This window comes from Geotrypetes seraphini, chromosome 1 (genome assembly GCF_902459505.1).
Source record: "Geotrypetes seraphini chromosome 1, aGeoSer1.1, whole genome shotgun sequence".
Classification (NCBI taxonomy): domain Eukaryota; kingdom Metazoa; phylum Chordata; class Amphibia; order Gymnophiona; family Dermophiidae; genus Geotrypetes; species Geotrypetes seraphini.
In genome coordinates, this window is record NC_047084.1 from 424,087,742 (window position 1) to 424,111,429 (window position 23,688).

Consider the following 23,688-nt stretch of genomic DNA (forward strand, 5'->3'; position numbering starts at 1 on the left):
CGGGAAAAAAACATACAACAGCTCTTTCTTTGCTCAAGAATGTACTTTAGCATCCTCTGTGGTGCTTCTGGCTTAAATATTCAGTTGAACAAACAAGAGGCTTTCTAGTTGAATGCTGATGCCATCGGATCAAATGTCAGAATGCCCCATCAATTCACAATGCCATAGAAGATCTTCAGGAATGAAGCAACTCCCATAGATCCAGGGTCTGCCGACCAAGATAGTCAGCTTGCACACTGTCCACTTCCACTACATGTGCTGTTGATAATGCTTGTAGGTGGACTACTACCCAGCGGGGCTCTTTTGGTGCTTCCCTGTCTGCAGACATATGCCACAGTTGTGGCGCTATCCGAGACTATCCCAACTGCCTTACCTTCCAGGATGCTCTCCAATGTCTGCAGCATCAAACGAATGGCTCATAGTGCCAATCTGTTGGTGGATCATTACCTCTGAGAATGCGACCATCAGCCCCTCCCAGCCATAAAGACTTACATCCGTTGACAGGATCACCCAGGAGGAGATGCGGAGAGGCAAGCCTTTCAACAGTGACTCTGGCCAAAGCAAACTTCAACATATTCCCACCATCCAGGCCAGTGGCATCTGGAGGGCCATAAAACATCCCTAGAATGAAAAGAATATGGAAAAGGAATTTTTGGTGGTGGGGAAATGAATTCAAGACCCAGAAACCCCCAAAACAGCAATTTAAGGACCCTCCAATTTGCTCCATAGTCTATAATGGGCACTCACAGTGTTGTTGGTGCAGTACCTGCTTCAGCTCACAGAGTGGCTTGAATGTGGTGGAGACTTACTGCCTCAGACAAGCATGCAGAAATTCTCCAGATGTTCCAGATTATCTTTGTGCTGTCAGTTAGTTAGAATCTGAAGTCCCAGACCCCTACAGGAACTCATGCATCTTGGGGGGGGGGAGAGAATTGCAACCATCAACTAATAAAGTCCCAGGGACCAAGCACAGATGTCAAACAGCCTGTGCTCAAGCTCCGGTAATGACCAGGAGTGAGCTTCCCTACAAGGGGAACGGTCCCTAAACCAAAAAAGTGATAATGCAGACTGACTAGGTAGGTGCCTGAACCAGGGTTGCCTTCCCAGCTACAGACTTCTTAAAGTAAGGGTCTGTGTCTCTACCCAGGCAGAGCTGCCCCAGGGAACCTGGGGACCTCTAAAGCAACAAAAAAACTCTGAAAGTGGAAAATAAGCCTGAAAATAACAAACCAAAACCAGAACAGATCAGAAAGACATCTTCAACTCAATGCTCCCAGTGTGTAAACTCAGTGCTCCCAGTGTGTAAAATGGGGAGCATCGAACACTGAGGAGGTAGAGCCAGAAAAGGTAAGATGACACCTTCTACACAACTCATGTACTGTATCGCAATTACTCAAGCTCGTGTATTGTAATACCTTTACTGAAGCGTATGCAAACCAATCAGAATTGGCTCCCCAGCTATTAGAAGTGGTATAGAAGCATCCAAAAAACAAACACAAACTCACAATTAGAGGTGAATAACCCATTGGTTCAAGACTCATATGCTTTTTATACTAGAATAGAACTTTGATGCTTGTTTTCTGGCACCAAAGGTTTTGTTGTATCTTTCTCAGGTCCTTCATCCAAATCTCATCTTCTCAGACCAAACAAGGCCAATATATGCAGGGTATACAATCCATTCTCTTGATATGAGCCTCGATCACCTCGAGAGTGAAGATACTGCTTATGTTTCTGCAGCAGATTCCTGTGCAATCGAGTGCTCTGCAAGCTTAGGCCTATGCACTGAGAAGGCCTACAGTGTCAATCCGCCACAACTATAGTAATTGTCCTCATCATGTATTAGTCAGAGGCATAAGAAGCTATGCCCCTCTAGGTGTATTTTGCCATCTCAAATGTAAAACCTTTTAAAGCTTCTGTGTCATCATCCAAATCACAATGGCTTAATCATATTCTTTAAAATTTTTAATGCACATTCTTCAAAATCAACTGAAGAACCATTATATGAAAAGAGCAAGAGCAGCATTCAGTTGTATTACTAAAACAAATGCATATATATCATCCTAGGTCCCAAATGTCCATTATTTGCTCAAGGGCATATTATGTATACTTTGTGACTTATATAAAACTCTCGTTTACCAAGGGTAGAGTACTTGTAAAATGACAGCTTGTATAGAAACATGAAGAGGCTGATTTCTCTAATACAGAGAAGAGTCAAGATCTAGTCCAAGTTGGGACATACAAGAATGTTACTTATCCCACATACAGTTTTATATGTATTGAAAATTTCAAAACATGATTGACAAATGACAAAATTTAATTTTCACATAAAAAAAAAGAGACTGAACCCTATCGGAGGCTCTGAAAGAACTACACGGCACATCTGTTCAGAAGGAGCAGATAAAGAAACAGAGGCATCTACAAAGGGATATGACGTGTGGGAGGGAATGCAATATGCAGGAAAGAAAAACATGGATGCTCAGATGCTGTTCCAGTACTTTTTTTAAAAAAAAATTATTATAATTTCAAGCCTTTCCTATCCATTTCATCAAATCAATGTCTGGTAAAAGGAAAAAAAAAATAAACCAAAACACACATATTTAAAAAAACATACAATATATAACTCCAAAAAACTACAAAACTCTGCCCTAAAATTAAAACCTAGGAAATTCTTTTACAAGCCTCCATCATCAAAACAAGACATAGGGCCTTAGAGCTCAATCACAAGCCAATATTGATTACCTTAAGTAGGCACATTAGGGATAACCATCAAAAATACAGAAGCATTCTCTAGCTAATATAAATTTCTCCAATTGATGTGAATTAAGAAATTAAATTATGTACTCTCAATTATTACAAAACATCTGGATGGAAATTTCAAGATAAAGTCACACCCAGGGCTAAAGCCTTTGGTTTTCCACCACTTCTGTGTTTCAAGAGAAAGTCTGGAAAAATCGGAATTTTTGATTTCAAGATCTGCACATTCATTTCCCTAAATACCGTATTTTTCACTCCATAAGATGCACTTTTTTTCCACCCAAAAGTGGGTGGAAATGTTGGTGCGTATTATGTAGCGAAGATATAAATTTTTAATACCCCTCCCGGTCGGGCCTTTTAAAAACACCCCAGTACCTTTTTTTACCCTTGTCCCTTTTTAAAACACCCCTCGTCCCATCCCTCTTCAAATCTCCCCCATTGCCTGGTGGTCTAGTGGTGCATCAGCTGGCAGACGCGAGCCCTGTCCCGCACCTCCTTAAATGTTTCCCACTGCCTGGTGGTCTAGCGGTGTGTCAGCATCGCCCTCTGAAAGGTGCTTTCAGTTCTCAAGTGAGGAACCTGAGCCCATCAGCAGTTGTAAATCATCCAAACAGTCCTCAACTTTAACTAGCTTGGCAGCTTGGTGTAACTGATTTTTCTCCTCACCCTCATCATTAGTCATCGATAGAACTGCCAAATCTTGATTAACTTTACCAGTGAACAAAAAGAAAAATGCCTCCAGACCTATAAATTAATTCCCATACCAAACCTATAGTAATGATTGCTGGCCTTATATAAGAACACAAGAATAGCTTTACTGGGTCAGACCAATGGTCTATCTAGCCCAGTATTCCATCTTCACAGAGACCAATCCAAGTCACAAGTGCCTGACAAAAACCCAAATAGATTATGGACTTTTCCTCCAGGAACTTGTCCAAACCTTTTCTAAAACCAGCTACATAAACCACTCTTACCATATTCTCTGGCAACGCATTTCAGAGCTTAACTATCTTTTGAGTGAAAAAATACTTCTTCCTATTGGCTTTAAAAGTATTACTCTGTAACTTCATTGAGTGTCCACTAGTCTTTGTAAAACTTGATGGAGTAGAAAATCAATTTACTTGTACCCGTTTCTACACCACTCAGGATTGTATAGACTTCAATCATATCTCCCCTCAGCTGTCTCTTTTCCAAACTGAAGAGCCCTAACCTCTTTAATCTTTCCTCATACGAGAGGAGTTCCATCCCCTTTATCATCTTGGTTGTTCTTCTTTGAACCTTTTCTAGTGTCACTATATCTTTTTTGAGATAAGACCAGAACTGAATGCTATATTCAAGGTGAGAACACACCATTCAGTAATACAGAGGTATTATAACATTATAACATAACATATCTATGACTTGCTCCAAAACTAGCTCACCTTTGGCTGAAGAACTATTGCACCACCTCTTCTAGCATAAGGCCTAAGCAAAGCAGGCATCTCAGAGGGCACTCCTTCCTCATCCAACTTCAGCACCGATGATCTCAACATAGCTGAATCAGGTGTGACCTCCAAGGAAACACCTTTGAGTCACAACAGTGTAAACTGTGCAGCAGGGCTCAATGAGGCCCCTCACTATTCTGCACCCAAGACAAGAAAAAAATTCTAAACCGCCTAACTCCTAGACTACAATAACTCAGCTCCCAAGACTGGATGACTCAATAACGAAATTTGAGGGGTAGCAAAGGATTTAGAACGCTGCTTAGCTTTCCTTTTTTTCCCATGTGAGTCAGTCAAAACTCCCCCAACTTTCACAGAACTCTTGCACACATGTCTGCCTCAAATATCATCTTGGATCTTCTTTTTCTAGTATCCCAGCACCATCCGATGTCATCACCCAATTGGGTGGCCGATTCATCCTTCTATTTAAGAAGAAAATATAGACATATAAAAACTTTAATTCCCACCTCAATTAATAGTTATTTTGTAAAGCTGTTGCATTATTGATTTTTATTTTAGATTTTGTACGTTCTTTACTCCAAGTACATCTACAAACAAATTCATATTGAAAACACTGGCTATATACAAAGTTTATAAACTCTTGATGTAATCATAATGTATATGTTATTTAAAAGACAAATAGTAAGCAAATCTACATAACTGAAAAAAATGAATAATTAAAAAAAACTAGAACCTGATTGGAGAGAATTGCTTTCCTGTGCAATATATGACATTTTGGAAGTGTCCCTCAGAGATGGAGAAACTTGCAGATTTTCACAATCTTCTGTAAAGGAAAGTTAAAATTATATAAGTTTCTGCCTTCTAGCTGACAACAGGTCCTAAAGAAAGATTTATTGCATTTGAACTACCCTCCCTAATCATCCCCCAAGCTCCCTCATTTCCTAATTCTATTTCTTTCCATTTATCCCTAAGAAAAGTCAATAACCAAGACCCATGCTCACTATACTCCCAAGTCAGTATGCAGCATTGCTGTTAGCAGTAGAAATAGCCTCATATACCAATTGCAACATTTTTATGTGTATATTGCACACACGTTAAGTGATGATTTCAGAAAGCAGCTATTTCCATGTGGAGAGCCACAACATGCGGAGATTTCAAAGGTGATGGGGTGGTGAAGGTCTAAAAGTCTAACTTGGATTTTCAAACCCACATTCCTTGGGATAGAGGAATTACCCCTGGCAGAATTATGAGCAACTGCGCAGTGCAAAATTTTCTACCATGTAAAATTCTGTACAGGTCTGGCCCTTCTCCAACCAACTCACCCCACATTTGATAAGACATCTCTCCTACCTTCGGGCCTCCTAAAGCAGCAGAGATGGTGGCCAGCTTAGGCAGCACTGTGAAGAAAGTGCTTGCTACCGACCTTACCAGGGCCTTTCCTCTGCCGAGTCACATCCTATAGATGGACAACACAGCAGAGGGAAGGCCCTGGCAGGGCTGGTTGCAAACAGCTTGATCACAGAGCTGCCTCTGCCAGCCAGCTATCATTCACCACCACTGCTGCTGTTTTGTAAAGCCCACAAGTAAGACAGATGTCTTATCACATGGGGGGGGGGTCGGTTGGAGAGAGGCCAAACCAGCAAGGAGAGGGAAGGAGACATGTATGCTGGACCACAAGTTGGGGGGGGGAGAGGATAGGACATGGATGCTAGACCCCATAGAAGAGGTAGGAAATATGGTCCTGCAAGTAGGAAGAGAGAGTGACCAAGACTAGAAAGAATGTGGGAATGGATGAAGAGATTCTTAGCCAATGGGAGAGAGAGAGAGATAAAGAGATAGAACACAGGACTAGGAAGGGGATTCAGACCGCAAGTGAGAGAGGAGTGGGATTTTGAGGGAGATAGAACTGAAGTTAGTGTGAGAGAAGGAACTGAGCAGGATGGAATGTCAGGCCTTAGGATGGGGGATTTTTCAATTTTTTTGCACACAATTCCACAAGGAGTAAGGAATGAGTAAATTTTTCAGTCTTCCAAGTGCAGGTCCTAAAGTTGGTTATGTGTTCTGTATGACTTGGAGAAGGTATAACGGCCTTTATGAAATACAGCATATGGGTAGTAACCAAAGGACTGACATAACTACACCCAGAATAGAGCGCCTATGTTTCAAATTCTGCTGGATGTTGTGGGGGCAATTTTATAACAATGCATTTGTATACAGGCACATAGAAGGTGTTTATGTGATACCTATTCTATAAAAGAAAGTAAGCTCCTACTTTCCTTTATAGACACTAGAGCCACTAGGTACAGTATATACTCACTTATGCTGTTAGGCATGAGCACTTTAGAGAGCCAGAGCCAGTGAAGTGTTCACACCTAAATACTGGAGATAAGCATTTGAGAGCCCTGCTCATGCTCCATCTATGTGTATGCCCATCTATCAAATACACATTATGCAAGATATGCACATATCTACAGTTTAAATGCCAAAATCCACCTAGGCAATATGGTCTGGATTCAGTAAATGGCACCGAAAAGTAAGCGCTAGGAAAAATTCACTTTCAGCACTATTCCATAAAAAGTGCTCTGTGAGCATACTTTATAGAATAGTGGTTAGCATGCATTCTGGAATTCAATTCTGGGTGTGAGGACTTACATCAGTTGCAACCTGGTGTCAATCCTAGCGTGCAACATGGGTGTGAAGCCCCAGATTCTATAACACTGCATATAATTCTGTATATGCCTGACTTTCTCATGCCCTTCCCATAGGTTGCATGCGAGAAGATTTGGGCCCAGATATTTATAGAATCGTGCACAGCCAGATTGGTGCGCAAGATCAAATTATAGCTAATTAATGTCAGTAACTGATTATCCAATTATTGATTGTTAACAGTTCATTAACAAATTTATTTGCAAAAGGATCTCAGGATCACGCACAATTTTAATATAGGTGTCAGCCTTGCTAGACCATATAATCCAGGGGTATGTGCACACACATGCACGTAAGTGTCATTGTTCTAAACATTTAAGTGCATATTCAGTACATACAAGTTAGTGCCCACTTTATGGAACTGACTCTGCAAACAGCACCTATAGCTTCTAAAATTTACTTAAATGAAAACTATATTGTAACCACTTTACTGTGTAAAGCATTGGGAAAAAAAAAAGAACACAGCAATAAGTGCTAATCTAAATACTTTGAATTACCTTTAGCAACATCGTTTTCCTTATTCTGTAAAGTCAGATCCTTCTCTGGGATTATAAAGGTTCTGTCATCAGGATGAAAATGAATGTCTTGTTTAGGTGCTTTTCGGAACAAAGTCAAGTGTACTGTCTGTCCTGTGTACCTTAGAACTTCTACTGCTTGTTGGTTGGTGAAGCCCTGAAGATTTGTTCCATCCACCTGCAGAAATGAGTAATGAACTACCCATAATTTTTGTTCTCTAATAAAAACAATAAAGCGAATATTCCAAACATGGATCCTGTGACTGTCACTAGATGCAAGCACAAGCATTTAAAGGTGTACTGTAAATGGATTTTCATGTACTGTTGGATAGACTGCACCTTACTTTTGCAAAGGACTGAATGGATAACAGTAGTACCCAAAACAGTGATGAGGCATTATATTAAACACCCCTCTTCTGTTTATCGAGGACAATTTCATACACAAGACTATGCAGCTAAACATTGTCTTCAAATTAAGAAAGGATATCAAAGCAATCGTGTCACAACAGAGAATTGTATTATTTTGTAAGAGAAACCTCTCATGTCTGCTTGCTTGCTTGTTTTATTCATTTATTTATATAGTATCAATTGAGGTATAAAGACAACAAAACAATCCTGGAAACCTACAAAAATAAATCCAAGAGACAAAGCCAAAATCTAATCTTCCAACAGATCTTTATGCATGGATAGGCCAAATAAAGACAATAGGTGTAGGTAAGTATGTGACCGCAACTTGATTTTATAGCCTTGCAAAACTATTCTAAGGAAAGAGAACTTAAGATCGGAATGAAGCATTGCATGGACACCAATAAAGCACAGTTGCTTACCGTAACAGGTGTTATCCAGGGACAGCAGGCAGATATTCTTAACGCATGGGTGACGTCACCGACGGAGCCCCGGTACGGACCTTTTTAACTAGAAAGTTCTAGTTGGCCGCACCGCGCATGCGCGAGTGCCTTCCCGCCCGACGGAGGAGAGCGTGGTCCCCAGTTAAGATAAGCCAGCTAAGAAGCCAACCCGGAGAGGAGGGTGGGACGTAAGAATATCTGCCTGCTGTCCCTGGATAACACCTGTTACGGTAAGTAACTGTGCTTTATCCCAGGACAAGCAGGCAGCATATTCTTAACGCATGGGTGACCTCCAAGCTAACAGAGAGGGAGGAGGGATGGTTGGCCATTAGGAAAATAAATTTTGTAACACAGGTTGGCCGAAGTGTCCATCCCGTCTGGAGAAGGCATCCAGACAGTAGTGAGTAGTGAACGTGTGAACTGAGGACCAAGTGGCAGCCTTGCAGATTTCCTCGATGGGCGTGGAACGGAGGAAAGCCACAGAAGCAGCCATAGCTCTGACCCTGTGGGCCGTGACAGCACCTTCCAGTGAGAGACCGGCCCGAACATATCAGAACGCAATACAGGCAGCAAGCCAGTTGGAAAGCGTCCGTTTAGAGACAGGACGACCTAGACGGTTAGGATTGAAGGTCAGAAAGAGCTGAGGGGACGAGCGGTGAGCCCTGGTACGGTCAAGGAAGTATGCAAGGGCACGCTTACAATCCAGCGTGTGCAACGCCTGTTCCCCAGGATGAGAATGGGGTTTAGGGAAAAAGACAGGCAACACAATGGACTGGTTGAGGTGAAACGCCGAGACCACCTTGGGAAGGAATTTAGGATGGATACGCAGAACCACCTTGTCATGGTGAAAAACAGTGAACGGTGGATCGGCGACCAGTGCGTGCATCTCACTAACCCTCCTGGCAGAGGTGATGGCAATGAGGAAAAGCACCTTCCATGTTAGAAGTTTGAGCGAAGTTGTGGCAAAAGGCTCAAAAGGGGGTTTCATGAGGGCTGATAAAACCACATTCAGGTCCCAGACGACAGGAGGAGGCTTCAGAGGTGGTTTGACATTGAAGAGGCCTCTCATGAACCGGGAAACCAGCGGATGAGCCGTAAGAGGTTTTCCGAGGATAGGTTCATGAAACGCAGTGATGGCACTGAGGTGGACTCTGATTGAGGTAGACTTGAGGCCAGCGTCGGACAGAGAGAGCAAATAGTCCAGTACGGTTTCCACCGCTAATGAGGTGGGATCGTGATGATGCAGTAGACACCAAGAGGAGAACCTGCTCCACTTCTGATGGTAACATTGGAGGGTGGCCAGTTTCCTGGAGGCATCCAAAATGCGACGGACAGGCTGAGACAGATTCTCTGGAGAGGTCAGCCCAAGAGAAACCAAGCTGTCAGGTGGAGCGAAGACAGATTGTGATGCAGTAGAGATTGACGGTGCTGCATAAGTAGAGTAGGAAACACAGGAAGAGGAATGGGCTCCCTGGAGCTGAACTGAAGCAGGAGGGAGAACCAGTGTTGGCGAGGCCACCGAGGAGCGATGAGAATCATGGTGGCCCTGTCCCTGCGGAGTTTGGATAACGTCCGCAACATCAGAGGCAGTGGAGGAAAGGCATAGAGGAACCGATCCGTCCAGTCGAGCAGGAATACATCTGGGGTCAGATGATGAGGAGAGAAGAGTCTGGAGCAGAACTGGGGCAGCTGATGGTTGTGAGGCGCTGCAAAGAGGTCCACCTGCGGAGTGCCCCAGCGAGCAAAGATGGAGTGGAGTGTTGAAGGGTCCAGAGTCCACTCGTGGGGTTGAAGGATGTGGCTGAGATTGTCGGCCAGGGAGTTCTGTTCGCCCTGGATATAGACAGCCTTGAGGAAGAGATTGCGGGCCGTGGCCCAGGTCCAGATGCTGAGAGCCTCCTGACAAAGGAGGCGAGATCCGGTGCCGCCTTGCTTGTTTATGTAGTACATGGCGACTTGATTGTCTGTGCACAGGAGAAGAACCTGAGGGCAGAGAAGGTGCTGGAAGGCCTTGAGAGCATAGAACATGGCTCTGAGTTCCAGGAAATTGATGTGATGTTGACGCTCCTGAGGGGTCCAGAGTCCCTGGGTGCGGAGATCTCCCAGGTGAGCTCCCCGGTGAGCTCCCCACGCATAGGGGGAGGCATCCGTGGTTATGATCATGGAGTGAGGGGGTAGATGAAAGAGTTGACCCCTGGAGAGATTTGAGGAGTTCAACCACCATTGAAGAGATTGCTGAAGAGACGATGTCACAGAGATGGGATGAGAAAGAAGATCCGTGGTCTGTGACCATTGGTTGGCAAGAGTCCATTGAGGTGTCCTGAGGTGGAGTCGCGCCAGAGGAAGCACATGGACCGTTGAGGCCATGTGGCCCAGGAGGACCATCATCTGTCGGGCAGGAATGGAGTGATGAAGGAGCACCTGACGACAGAGGTGGAGCAGGGTCCGTTGATGGTTGGAGGGGAGAAACGCCCTCATTAGTGTGGTGTCGAGAACTGCTCCAATGAACTGAAGTCGCTGTGTGGGAAGCAGATGCGACTTGGGGTAGTTGATCTCGAACCCCAGGAGATGGAGGAAAGAGATGGTGTGATGAGTGGCTTGTAGCACAAGTGGAGACATAGGTGCTTTCACCAACCAATCGTCCAAGTAGGGGAACACCTGGAGGTTGTGAGATCTGAGGAAGGCTGCCACCACAATAAGGCACTTGGTGAACACCCTGGACGATGAAGCAAGGCCAAAAGGTAGCACTTTGTACTGATAGTGACGGTGCTGTATCTGAAAACGTAGGTAACGACGTGAAGTCGGATTGATTGGGATGTGAGTGTAGGCCTCTTTGAGGTCCAGGGAACATAGCCAGTCGTGTTGAGAGAGAAGAGGGTAAAGCGTGGCAAGGGAGAGCATTCTGAACTTCTCCTTGACCAGACACTTGTTGAGGTCCCTGAGATCGAGGATGGGACAAAGGTCTCCTGTCTTCTTGGGAACCAGGAAGTAGCGGGAGTAGAATCCCTGACCCCTTTGGTCCGGAGGCACCTCTTCGATGGCATTGAGAAGAAGGAGGGATTGGACCTCCCTCAGGAGGAGGGGGGTTTGGGAGGAGTGAGAAGCAGACTCTGCGGGAGGATTGTCTGGTGGAAGAGTCTGGAAGTTGAGAGAGTAGCCGTGGCGAATGATGTTGAGGACCCATTGGTCTGATGTGATGACCTCCCAACGGCTGAGGAAGATTTGGAGGCGACCTCCGATAGGCTGAGGAAGAGGCAATGATGATGGGAGACTGGCTATGCCCTGGAGGAAAAAGTCAAAAGGGCTGAGATGGTTTTGACGGAGGGAGAGGCTTGGCAGGTTGGTGAGACTGTGAGCGAGCCTGAGATTGATGCTGTTGACGAGGTCGGCGAGGCTGCTGTTGAGGCGGGTTGAGAGGTCTGGCCGAGAACCTGCGCTGGTAGGAAGACTGCTGTCTGTAGGTGCGAGCAGGTGGAGTCTTCTTTTTAGGTTTAATCAGAGTGTCCCACCTGGTCTCATGTGCTGAGAGTTTCTGGGTTGTTGAATCCAGGGACTCTCCGAAGAGTTCATCACCCAGACAAGGTGCGTTAGCCAGGCGGTCCTGGTGGTTAATGTCCAGATCAGAGACTCTCAGCCATGCCAAACGTCGCATGGCCACCGCCATGGCAGATGCGCGAGAGGTCAGCTCAAATGAGTCGTAGATGGAGCGAACCATGAATTTCCTGAGTTGGAGGAGGCTGGAAATATGTTGCTGGAAAAGAGGGACCTTACGTTCAGGAAGGTATTTCTGTAAGGAGGAGAGCTGTTGCACCAGATGCTTCATGTAGAAGGAGAAGTGGAAGGTGTAGTTGTTGGCTCTATTGGCCAACATGGCATTTTGGAAAAGGCGCTTTCCAAATTTATCCATGGTTTTTCCCTCTCTGCCAGGAGGGGTGGAGGCATATACACTGGAACCCTGAGATTTTTTCAAAGTAGATTCCACCAGGAGAGACTCGTGGGGCAATTGAGGTTTATCAAACCCTGGGATTGGAATAACCCGGTACAAGCTATCCAATTTACGAGGGGCTCCAGGAACCATGAGGGGAGCTTCCCAGTTTTTATAGAAAGTTTCCCGTAAGATGTCGTGGACGGGCAACTTCAGAAATTCTTTGGGAGGTTGCTCAAAGTCTAGGGCATCGAGGAAAGCCTGAGACTTTTTAGAGTCGGACTCTAAGGGAATGGAAAGAGCTGCTGACATCTCCCTAAGGAATTTGGAGAGAGAGGATTTCTCTGGTTTGGAGACGGTGTTGGTCATGGAGGGTTCTTCGTCGGTTGACGAAGCGTCCTCCTCGGTACCGTGAGGGGAGTCTTCCCACAAATCTGGGTCCCTAACGTCGGGGTGCGTACGTTTGGACATCGGTGTGGAGGGCTCGGCATGGCGGGTCTTTGAAAGAGATTTGCCTGAGCGCACCGAGGCAGTACCGGGTGAGGAAGACTGATGTCGTTCCTGGGACCGGACAGGGTCGGCAGTATCACGGGTATGTACCAGAAGGTGCGGTGCCAGCAACGCCGGCAACAGTTGTTGGAGCTGTTGTTGCAGCTGCTCCTGTAACTGTGTTTGGAGTATGGCCGCGATGCGGTCGTCCAAGGGAGGCACCGGTACCGCTTTTTTCTTCTTCGGTACCATAGGTGCCGCTCTACGCTCCGGCGATGAGGAGGCCGATAAGGCACTCACCGAGATCGGAGCGGAGCGTTTGCGGGGCCGGTGCGGTGCCGGGAGGGCCGGTGTCGCATCCGTGGCAGGAGGGCGCTCAAGGGAAGTGGGAGGCTTCTTAGCCGGCTTACCTGGGCCCAACGACCCCGAGGAAGGGTCCGGTGGTGTCGATGTCTTCGGTACCGACTTTTGTGGTGCCGCCGACGTCGCAGCCGGTTCCATGGCAGATCCGGTACCAAACAAAATATTTTGCTGGATCTGCCGATTCTTCAAAGTACGCTTTTTAAGCGTAGCACAGCGGGTGCAGGTGTCAGCCCGATGCTCTGGACCCAAGCACTGGAGGCACCAATTGTGTGGGTCGGTGAGGGAGATCGGGCGTGCACACCGCTGGCACTTCTTAAAACCCGGTTGAGGGGGCATGAATGGAAACACGGCCTTCGCAAAATCGAACCCGGAGGCCTGTATGGTGGCAATAGGCCCCGCCGGGGCCGGCCTGAAAAAACAAGGAAAACTCGACAAGTTGTTTTTTTTTTTGTTTTTTTTTGTAAAACAAAAATAAAGGGAATCCAATAAGAATAAAGGAAAAAAAGTTAAAAAATACACGAGCGGGAAGGCAAAAATTAGTTTTTCAAAGGCCGTTGAAAACACATGCGTCTTCTTCGCTCCGCGGAAGCGAAGAAACTGGGGACCACGCTCTCCTCTGTCGGGCGGGAAGGCACTCGCGCATGCGCGGTGCGGCCAACTAGAACTTTCTAGTTAAAAAGGTCCGTACCGGGGCTCCGTCGGTGACGTCACCCATGCGTTAAGAATATGCTGCCTGCTTGTCCTGGGATAAACACTGATATCAATATGAAGGTTAAGGTCAGTTATATAAACAGTATAACATTGAGAATTGCAAACTATAAATTGAGCCACAAAAATAATTTTTGTCATTGAGTGAATAAGCCTCTTGAGATCTTAAAAAAAGCTAAATGAGCTTTCCATGCATTTTATTCTGTTCATAAAGACAAGACAACAGTTCTAGTTTCTTTTGTACTCACCTATACATACGTATACAGAGTAACAAAGGGTCAGACATGACTGAATGGATAGTAGCAGTAGTATATATATGAGAAGAATGTTGGAAGAATAATTAACTGAGTAAGGTGGAAAAGCACAGTTACTTACCGTAACAGTTGTTATCCAGGGACAGCAGGCAGATATTCCCACATATGGGTGACGTCACCGACGGAGCCCCGCAGCGGACAGCCTCGAAAGCAAACTTGCTTGAAGATCTCGAACTTTCGAGTGCTACACCGCGCCTGCGCGCGTGCCTTCCCGCCCGAACTAGGGGGCGCATCTCCTGAGAGGATCCTCAGTTCAGATACCTAGCCAAGAAGCCAACCAGGGGAGGTGGGAGGGTTGTGGGAATATCTGCCTGCTGTCCCTGGATAACAACTGTTACGGTAAGTAACTGTGCTTTATCCCAGGACAAGCAGGCAGCATATTCCCACATATGGGTGACCTCCAAGCTAAGTAAAAAGGGATGGAGGGAAGTTGGCAATTTACGAAAAAAGATTTTGCAAAACAGATTGGCCAAAATGGCCATCCCTCCTGGATAAAGTATCCAGACAATAATGAGAGGTGAAAGTATGAACCGAGGACCAAGTGGCAGCCTTACAGATTTCCTCAATAGGAGTTGATCGGAGGAAAGCTACAGATGCCGCCATAGCTCTAACTTTATGGCCCGTCACTCGACCTTGTAGAGGAAGACCAGCCTGAGCATAACAAAAAGAAATGCAAGCAGCCATCCAGTTGGAGATGGTACGCTTCGATATAGGACGACCCAACCTGTTTGGATCAAAGGATATGAAAAGTTGAGGAGACGTTCTGTGAATCTGAGTGCGTTGCAGGTAGAAAGCCAAAGCACGTTTACAGTCCAAGGTATGAAGAGCCGCCTCTCCTGGGTGAGAGTGAGGCTTTGGAAAAAATACAGGTAGAACAATAGATTGATTGATGTGAAATTCTGAAACGACTTTAGGCAAGAATTTAGGATGAGTACGGAGAACAACCTTGTCATGGTGAAAAACTGTGAAAGGTGGATCAGCCACTAGCGCTTGTAACTCACTGACACGACGAGCAGAAGTGAGAGCAATCAGGAACACAGCTTTCCAAGTGAGATACTTGAGATGAGCTTTGTCAAGTGGTTCAAAAGGAGATTTCATAAGTTGAGCTAAAACAACATTGAGATCCCAAACCATAGGAGGTGGTTTAAGAGGAGGATGTAGATTGAGAAGTCCTTTCATAAAACGAGAAATCATGGGATGTGCAGAAAGGGATTTGCCCTCCAAAGGTTGATGAAAAGCAGCGATAGCACTAAGATGGACTCGGATAGATGTAGTCTGAAGTCCAGATTGTGATAAATGAAGTAAATAGTCCAGAACTGATGTCAATGAAGCAGATCTGGGTGGTAAATTATGTGTAGAACACCAAGCAGAAAATCTTGTCCACTTTTGACCATAACATTGCCTAGTGGATGGTTTTCTGGAAGCAAGTAAAATATCTTGTACAGATGGAGAGAATTGAGAAAAGTCTGTTACAGAGAAAGGTACCAAGCTGTCAAATGTAGAGACTGTAGATTGGGATGAAGCAAAGATCCTTGATTCTGCGTGAGTAGAGAAGGAAATATTGGTAGAAGTAGGGGCTCCCTGGTGCTGAGTTGAAGTAGAAGGGAGAACCAAGGTTGCCTGGGCCACCGAGGAGCTATCAGAATCATGGTGGCCCGGTCTGATTTCAACTTGACTAGAGTCTTGAGAATCAGAGGAAACGGAGGAAAAGCATAAAGGAACTGATTCCTCCAGTCCAGTAGAAACGCATCCGCTTCGAGACGTTGAGGAGTATAGATGCGGGAGCAAAATTGAGGCAGTTTGAAGTTGAGAGGTGATGCAAACAGATCTATCTGCGGAGTCCCCCAACGAGCAAAAATTTGGCGAAGAGTAGGAGAATTGAGTGTCCATTCGTGAGGTTGTAGAAGACGACTCAATTTGTCCGCCAAATAGTTGTGTTGACCTTGAATGTAAACTGCTCTGAGGAAGATGTTGTGGAGAATCGCCCACTGCCACAATTTCAGAGCCTCTTGACATAGGGAGTGAGATCCCGTCCCTCCCTGTTTGTTGACATAATACATGGCTACTTGGTTGTCGGTACGTACTAGAATCACCATGTCGTGAAGAAGATGCTGAAAAGCTTTGAGAGCATAGAAAATCGCTCTGAGTTCCAACAGATTTATAGGACACCTCCGGTCTGCTTGGGTCCAGAGCCCTTGAGTGCAAAGACCGTCCACATGGGCTCCCCAGGCATACATTGACGAGTCGGTTGTGAGGACCTTCTGATGAGGAAGAGGGTAAAACATTAAACCTCTTGAAAGATTCAAAGAGAGCATCCACCAACGGAGAGACTTCTTTAATGAAGGAGTGATGGAAATTAGTCGAGTTGGTGGATCCACTGATTGTTGCCATTGAGATGCCAGTGTCCATTGAGGAATGCGAAGATGAAGCCTGGCAAAAGGAACTACATGAACTGTAGAGGCCATGTGACCGAGCAGAACCATCATTTTCCTTGCTGGAACAGTGGAAAGTTGGAAGAATTGTTGAGAAATTTGAAGGAGTGCATCCTGACGTGGTTGTGGAAGGTATGCTCTCAGTTTGATAGTGTCCAGAGTTGCTCCTATGAACTGGAGAGACTGAGAAGGAATCAGTTGAGATTTGGGAAAATTGATGTGAAATCCCAGACTTTGAAGAAAGAGAATAGTCTGTTGGGTCGCTACAATAACCCCTGAAAGAGATGGAGCCTTGATGAGCCAGTCGTCTAGGTATGGAAATACTTGGAGACCCTGGTTGCGAAGAGCTGCAGCTACAACCACAAGGCATTTTGTGAAAACTCTGGGGGAAGAAGCCAGTCCGAAGGGGAGAACTTTGTACTGAAGATGAAGATTTCCTACTTGGAATCTGAGGTACTTGCGAAAAGCTGGATGAATGGGGATATGAGTATAGGCCTCTTTGAGATCGAGGGAGCACATCCAATCCCCTTGATCCATCAAGGAATATAGAGTTGGCAGAGTGAGCATTCGAAATTTCTCTTTGACTAGAAATTTGTTGAGAGCTCTGAGATCCAAAATCGGTCGCAAATCCCCCGTCTTTTTGGGAACTAGAAAATAACGGGAGTAGAATCCCGAGTTCCTTTGGGAGAGAGGAACTTCCTCCACAGCTCGCAGGAGAAGAAGAGCCCGAGCTTCTTGAAGAAGAAGAGGAAGATGCGACTGATTTGAAAGACACTCTCTTGGATGGCGATCTGGAGGCACCTGAAGGAGTCGAAGAGAGTATCCCTCTCTGATAATGGTAAGTACCCAGAGATCTGATGTTATGAGCTCCCATTGATGATAAAAATTGGACAGGCGACCCCCTATGGGGAGGGGAGAATTTGGAAACAGAGAAATTTGAATGCTCAAGTTGAGATTGTCAAAAAGACTGAGCAGGCTTAGTGTTAGCAGGGGTCTGTGACTTCTGTTGTCGTTGTTGTGGAGGAGGCCGACGAGCAGGAGGTCTAGAAAAAGCAGGAGTTGTTTTCTGTGGATAGCGACGTGGAGTTTGTTTGAAACCTCTAGTTGGTGCAGGTTTAGGTTTTGGACGGATGAGGGAAGCAAAAGAGCGCTCATGTTCTGAAAGACGCTTTGTAGCTGCCTCAATAGAGTCATCGAATAATTCATTTCCTTGACAAGGAAGATTAGCCAATCTATCCTGAAGGTTAGGATCCATGTCCACTATCCGTAACCATGCTAATCTACGCATGGCTACTGCAAATGCCGAGACTCTAGACGAGAGTTCAAAGGCATCATAGGAAGCTTGTAGCATGAATAGTCTCAATTGAGAAAGAGTCTTAAGGATATTCTTAAATTCTGATAGACGAGTAGTGGAGACATCCGGGTAAAAGGAAGACAAAATCTTTAAAAAATGATTGAAATAGGACGTAAAAATGTAATTATAATTCAGAACTCTATTTGCCATCATAGAATTCTGGTATAAACGTCGACCAAATTTATCCATGGTACGGCCTTCCCTACCAGGAGGAACTGAAGCATAAATTTTGGAGGGATGTGCTTTCTTCAATGATGACTCTACCACTAGAGATTGATGAGAAAGTTGAGACTTTTCATATCCTTTAGATGGAACCGTTCTGTAACGAGATTCCAATTTAGATGGGATGGCAGTGATAGAATAAGGAGTCTCCATATTGCGAGTGAAGGTCTGCTGGAGAACAGGAGTCATAGGCAATCTGAGTGATTCTTTAGGAGGATGGGGAAGCTCCATATCCGCCAAGTACTCAGGAGTATATTTAGAGTCTGAATGAAGGTCTAGCTTGAGAGCTTGGCCCATGTCAAAAATAAATTTGGCAAAAGAAACTGATTTTGGGTCAGATGATTCTTCAGGAGAGCCACTGCGAGATTTATGTTGTACTGAGTAGGATGGAGAATTTTCTCTAGAGTATGTGGAAATGTCCGATTCCATACGCACAGTAGGAGAAGAAGCTGTACTGTGAAGTGGAGTAAGAGAATGTTTCCTCTTCAGACTCCTGGATGGAGAAGTACCCGGTGTACGTGGTATAGAATGAGTCGAGGTGTGTGGAGAACTGTCTCGACGGACTGGCTTCGATGGGGTTCTGGATCGAGAAGGGCTTCGAGTGGAGGCTCGATGTCGAGAACCCTGCTTCGCCTTCGACGAACGAGACAAAGAAGCCTCGGTATCCAACGTCGAAGACTCTCTCCGAAGCTTGGAGGCCACATGTCTGGAATGCTTCGACCGATGCTTCGGAGGAGGTGAGCCCGGAGACGACTCCGATGAAGAAATGTTTTTCGGTGTCCGGGATCGGCTTCGGGAGACTGGAAGCTCCGGTTGAATAACAGGCTGGTCAGCCCGAGGCAAGGTCGAGGACGGGACCAGTTGAGCCACCAAAGAATTAATTTGAGTGGTGAGGATAGATTTTAACATGTCCTCCAGCATCGGCACCGAGACAGAAGGTTCTGACCTCGTATGTGCAGCAGTACGCTCCGAAGAGGGCGACCTCGAAGGTGAGTATTCCCTTATCTTGGAGGTACGCTTTGAAAGTGGTCGCGCCGAGGACTCTGGTGGCTTCTTGGATACGGCACCTGAAAGGGAACTCGGAGACTTACCCCCCGTAGAAGGCTTCGTGGAAGACGTCGTCTTCGAGGCAACCGAAGTAGAAGAGGTCGAGGCCTTCGAGACCGAAACTCCAGCCGGAGTCTGGGTCGAGGCCTTCGAGACCACAGGTGTCGAGGTCGTCGGAGTCGAGGCCTTCGAGACCGGTGCAGCCGCCACGGTCGAGGCCGGCTCCGAAGATTGCTCCATACCGAAAAGTTGAAAAAATTGAGCACAACGCCGCCGAAAAGCTCGAGGAGTGAGGGTAAAGCAGCGATGACAATCTTCTGGGGAATGAGAGGAACCCAGGCACTGTAAACAACGGCAGTGGGGATCGGTGACCGAAATCACCCGATTACACTGTCGACAACGTTTAAACCCGGTAAGAGGCCGGGACATGGAAAAAATAAAGTCCGTGTCGAACGAAGGAGCCTAGGCCTAGGCCCAAAGCTCGACGGCCGAACTGAAAGGAAAAAAGAATATACTTTTTTTTTTTTTACACGAAAAATAAAAGATAAAATGAAAATGAACACAGCGACCGACTTAAAATTAAAAGAAACAGCCGCGGTGATGAGAAGGCAATGCTGCAGAGAAAGAAAACGTGTCTTCTTGTCTCCGCGGAAATAAACGAACTGAGGATCCTCTCAGGAGATGCGCCCCCTAGTTCGGGCGGGAAGGCACGCGCGCAGGCGCGGTGTAGCACTCGAAAGTTCGAGATCTTCAAGCAAGTTTGCTTTCGAGGCTGTCCGCTGCGGGGCTCCGTCGGTGACGTCACCCATATGTGGGAATATGCTGCCTGCTTGTCCTGGGATAATAGCATACTACCTTAGGAATAATAATTTAGTTATTTGCCGCCATACCAGGGAGGTTCTAAGCGGCTCACAACAAGGAAAAACAATACATACATTCCAATAAAAAGCATCCTGATAAAATACAACAAGGAAGGCAATACATACATTTCAATAGAATGTATCAAAATAAAAAGTACAGACCATGTAGATAAAAATACAAGGGGATAAAATGAAAAAATAGTTAAAATTTAAGAACAAGCGTTAAGATACCAACCTATTGAATAATTGAGTCTTTAGCAATTTCCTAAAATTTAAATAAGAAGAAGCTTCTAACATCATTTTTCAAAGCCATGTATTCAATGTGGCAGCCTGAAAAGAAAAGGTTCTCTCGAAGAACTTCTTATAATGACAAGATTTTATGGAAGGGTATGTAAATAGCTGCACTCTCCGAGTGTTTTTCTTAGAATGACTCCAAAAAACATGAGAGTAAATAACCTGGTGACAGACCAAAAGTTACTTTGTAACAGATGCATGAAAACTTGAACAACACTCTAGACTCCACCGGCAACCAGTGCAGTTTCAAATAGAAAGGAGTGATGTGCTCCCATTATTTTAAACCATAAATGAGGCGAACAGCAGTATTCTGGACTACTCTCAGTCTCTTTAAAATTTTCATATAAGCCCCTACCTACATATACAATATTACAATAATCAAGAATACTTAAGATGGAAGATTGCACCAACAAACGAAAAGAGGCTTCATCAAAATACTTTTAATGGTACGAAGCTTCCAGAGCACCGAAAAACATTTCTTAAACTTAACTAAACTAAACTAAGCCTTAAGTTTATATACCTCATCTTCTTCACGGAAGTGGAACTCGGCACAGTTTACAAAGCTTAAAAATATAAGAAGAGAAAGGAGAGAGATTTACAGGAGCATATAAATAGAGGGAATATAAGCAGGGAAATAAAGTTATATGTTAGAGAAAAGGTTTTCAGTTGTTTGCGGAATAATTGGAGGGAGCCCAGGTTCCGCAGCGGGGTAGTGAGATCGTTCCAAAGGCCCGTGATTTTGAAGAGAAGGGATTTTCCCAGTTTGCCTGTGTAGAGAATACCGTGTAGAGAGGGGAAGGATAGTTTATGTCTGTGGACAGATCTGGTGGTAGCAGGCCTCGAGGCGTTAAAGGATACTGGGATTAGGGAGGGAGGATGCCGTGAATGATCTTGAAAGCCAGGCAGGAGAATTTGAAATCGGTATGATTTTCCAATGTAAGGTGTTTATCCAACGTTACCCCCAATATTTTTATGGATTGTTCTATGTTATAATTCAATCCATTCACATGTATCATTGTTTCTTTGAGCTTGTCATTAGGTGTTGCCAGGAAGAATTTAGTTTTTTCCTTATTTAATTTCAATTTAAAAGCTGTCATCCAAAGCTCAATCTGATTTATAATGGTTGCAAAGAGATTTATAAATTCAGGTGACAGACTAATAAGTGGGATGACTATAGTAATATCATCTGCACAGATGTAGCTTTAAGCTTTGCAACAAGTTTCCCAGCAAAACAAAATAAATGTTTTACAACTTAGGGGAAAGAGGGGAACCCTGCGGTATCCCACAAGAGTTTTTCCAACGAAATGAGAAGGACATAAGACATGTGTGGAAAATCACCATGTGCTAATCAAATGGATAGATCAATGTAAAAAAGCTGGAATTCAGTACAGGTACAAGATCCTTTATCTGAAAACCAAAAAGCTCATTAATGAAGTAAATTTAGGCACCTACCGTATATACTCGAATATAAACCGAGATTCTTGGGCCAAAAAAAAATGGCCTAAAAATGGGGTCTCGGTTTATATTCAGGTCAGCGCTGACCCACCCACCTCCCAAATTTGTTGCAGGCCTCTGCCAGGCTTGCCATGAGACATGGTGGACCAGGACAGGAGGGATCCCTTCTGTTTCCTGTCCCAGCCGACTCTAATAACTTTTATCTCCATCCCCCACCCGGTGTACCTTTTAAAAACTTGGTGGTCCAGCGGAAGGCCAGGACAGCAGGGATCCCTCACGCCTCCCTGCCCCAGCCAATTCTAAGAATTTTTACCTCCCTCTTGCCTCCCCTGCACACTTTAGAATCACCTTTAATGGTGAACCACGGTAGGAGCAACCTTCCTTTGCTCCTACTGTGGTTCACCATTGGACCACCAGGGATTCTAAAGGTGTAGAGGGAAGTAAAAATTCTTAGAATTGGGTGAACAGGATTCAAGAGGGATCCCTGCTGTCCCGGCCCACCGCTGGACCATCAGGGCTAGGCCCGGTGGAGGAACCGGGTACAGAACCCAGCAGGGAGGGGGGCTGGGTGCAGAGATTGGTAGTGCAGGGGTTGGAGTGAGGAAGAGGGGCTGGGTGCAGAGACTGGCAGACCAGTGAAGGAGGAGGAACGGGGTGAGAAGCCTGGCAGGACAAGGCAAAACACTGCACTTGAATATTAACACCCCGATTTATGGGCCAGATTCACTAAACGCACCGATCATGTCCCGATCGTCTTCTGACCAGTTTGCAATCGTTCCTGGACCCAATTCACTATCCTTGTGCCCGATCCATCTTCCACCTGATCCGATCCGCCAATGCAAATGTGGGGAAACTGCCTCAATAACTAGGAAGACATCGATTCATAAACAGAAGAAGAAACAATGATTGGTTTTGCAGATCCAAAATGAAGCGACTGCTGCGGACCAGTCGCTACTGTCCTTGCCAATTCTCCTGCTCTCTGCCACCCTGAAATCCCATTATCGAGGTTACAAAACAACCCTCAAAATAAAAAATAAAACTGTACATTACTCCCCAATTCTGCAAAAAGTGCAGTGCGAGCCCGTGGTTTTAACCTGTGGGTTAAAAGTGAGTTCTGTTCCCTACTCTGGCTGCAGCGTGTTCTGTTCCATTAAATTGAAATGTCCACTCAAGTAAACTGCAGCTCCCCTCCCCCTTTGTTTTGACCTCACTTGTGCGGAAAGCAAGTGCATGCACGGATCACATCTACAGCCAACCAGGATGGTCTGCGCATGCGTCGCAATCGCTCTGCAGCGATCCGTGGGATCGCTTGTGGGTGTGCGTCTGATCGGATAATTTGCATGAGGACTCTGTAGTGAATCGGTCACCCAGCAGAATTCAGCCACGGATCTCCCAACAACGATCCAGACCGGTGAGTTTAGTGAATTTAGGCCTATATTCGAGTCAGACTTTTCCCCTCCTTTTTACGGGGGGAAAAAAGGTTACTTTAATTTATATTCTGGTCGTTTTTTATTCAAGTATATATTGTATTTATTTAGGCACCTAACTTTAGGTGTTTTTTTATAGAATTTCCCTTTTGTGCCAGCAGCAAGAGCTCATTGTAGAGAAGCTAAACTGGAAAAGAACTGTGAAGTTTTACTGGTAATAGACAACTACTTGTTGGTATGTTTTATACTTATAGAATTTTTTTTCTCTTCTTGTGTTCTATAATTTTAATGGAATTCCTTTCCTTTTAATTTAAGTTTTAAATGTGAACCACTGAGAACTGTTGTAAGCTTCGGTAGTGGATCAAATCTGAATAAACAAACTGCTCTATACATCCACCTCAAGAACTTCTTGTGAAAAGTAATATTTCTGTCATTTACCTCCAACCTATTGTGGCATTCTTACTACAGTCTTGTGACCAAGGAATTTTACATTCCATGAAGACCAACTATAAAGACTTTTTTTTCTGATTTGC

The 23,688-nt window shown here is 45.1% G+C and overlaps 1 protein-coding gene across 9 annotated transcripts in view; it reads right to left on the minus strand.

Moving 5' to 3' along the window:
- Positions 1 to 23,688, minus strand: part of MPDZ (multiple PDZ domain crumbs cell polarity complex component) — a 550,514-nt gene that overhangs the window by 436,827 nt on the left and 89,999 nt on the right. For all 9 annotated transcript variants that reach the window (XM_033918951.1, XM_033918923.1, XM_033918958.1 and 6 more), the window contains exons 11-12: positions 7,400 to 7,595; positions 4,930 to 5,019 (exon numbers count right to left, since the gene is read on the minus strand). In XM_033918951.1, coding sequence (XP_033774842.1) covers positions 4,930 to 5,019; positions 7,400 to 7,595 — 286 coding nt within the window. The remainder of the gene's footprint in view (positions 1 to 4,929; positions 5,020 to 7,399; positions 7,596 to 23,688) is intronic.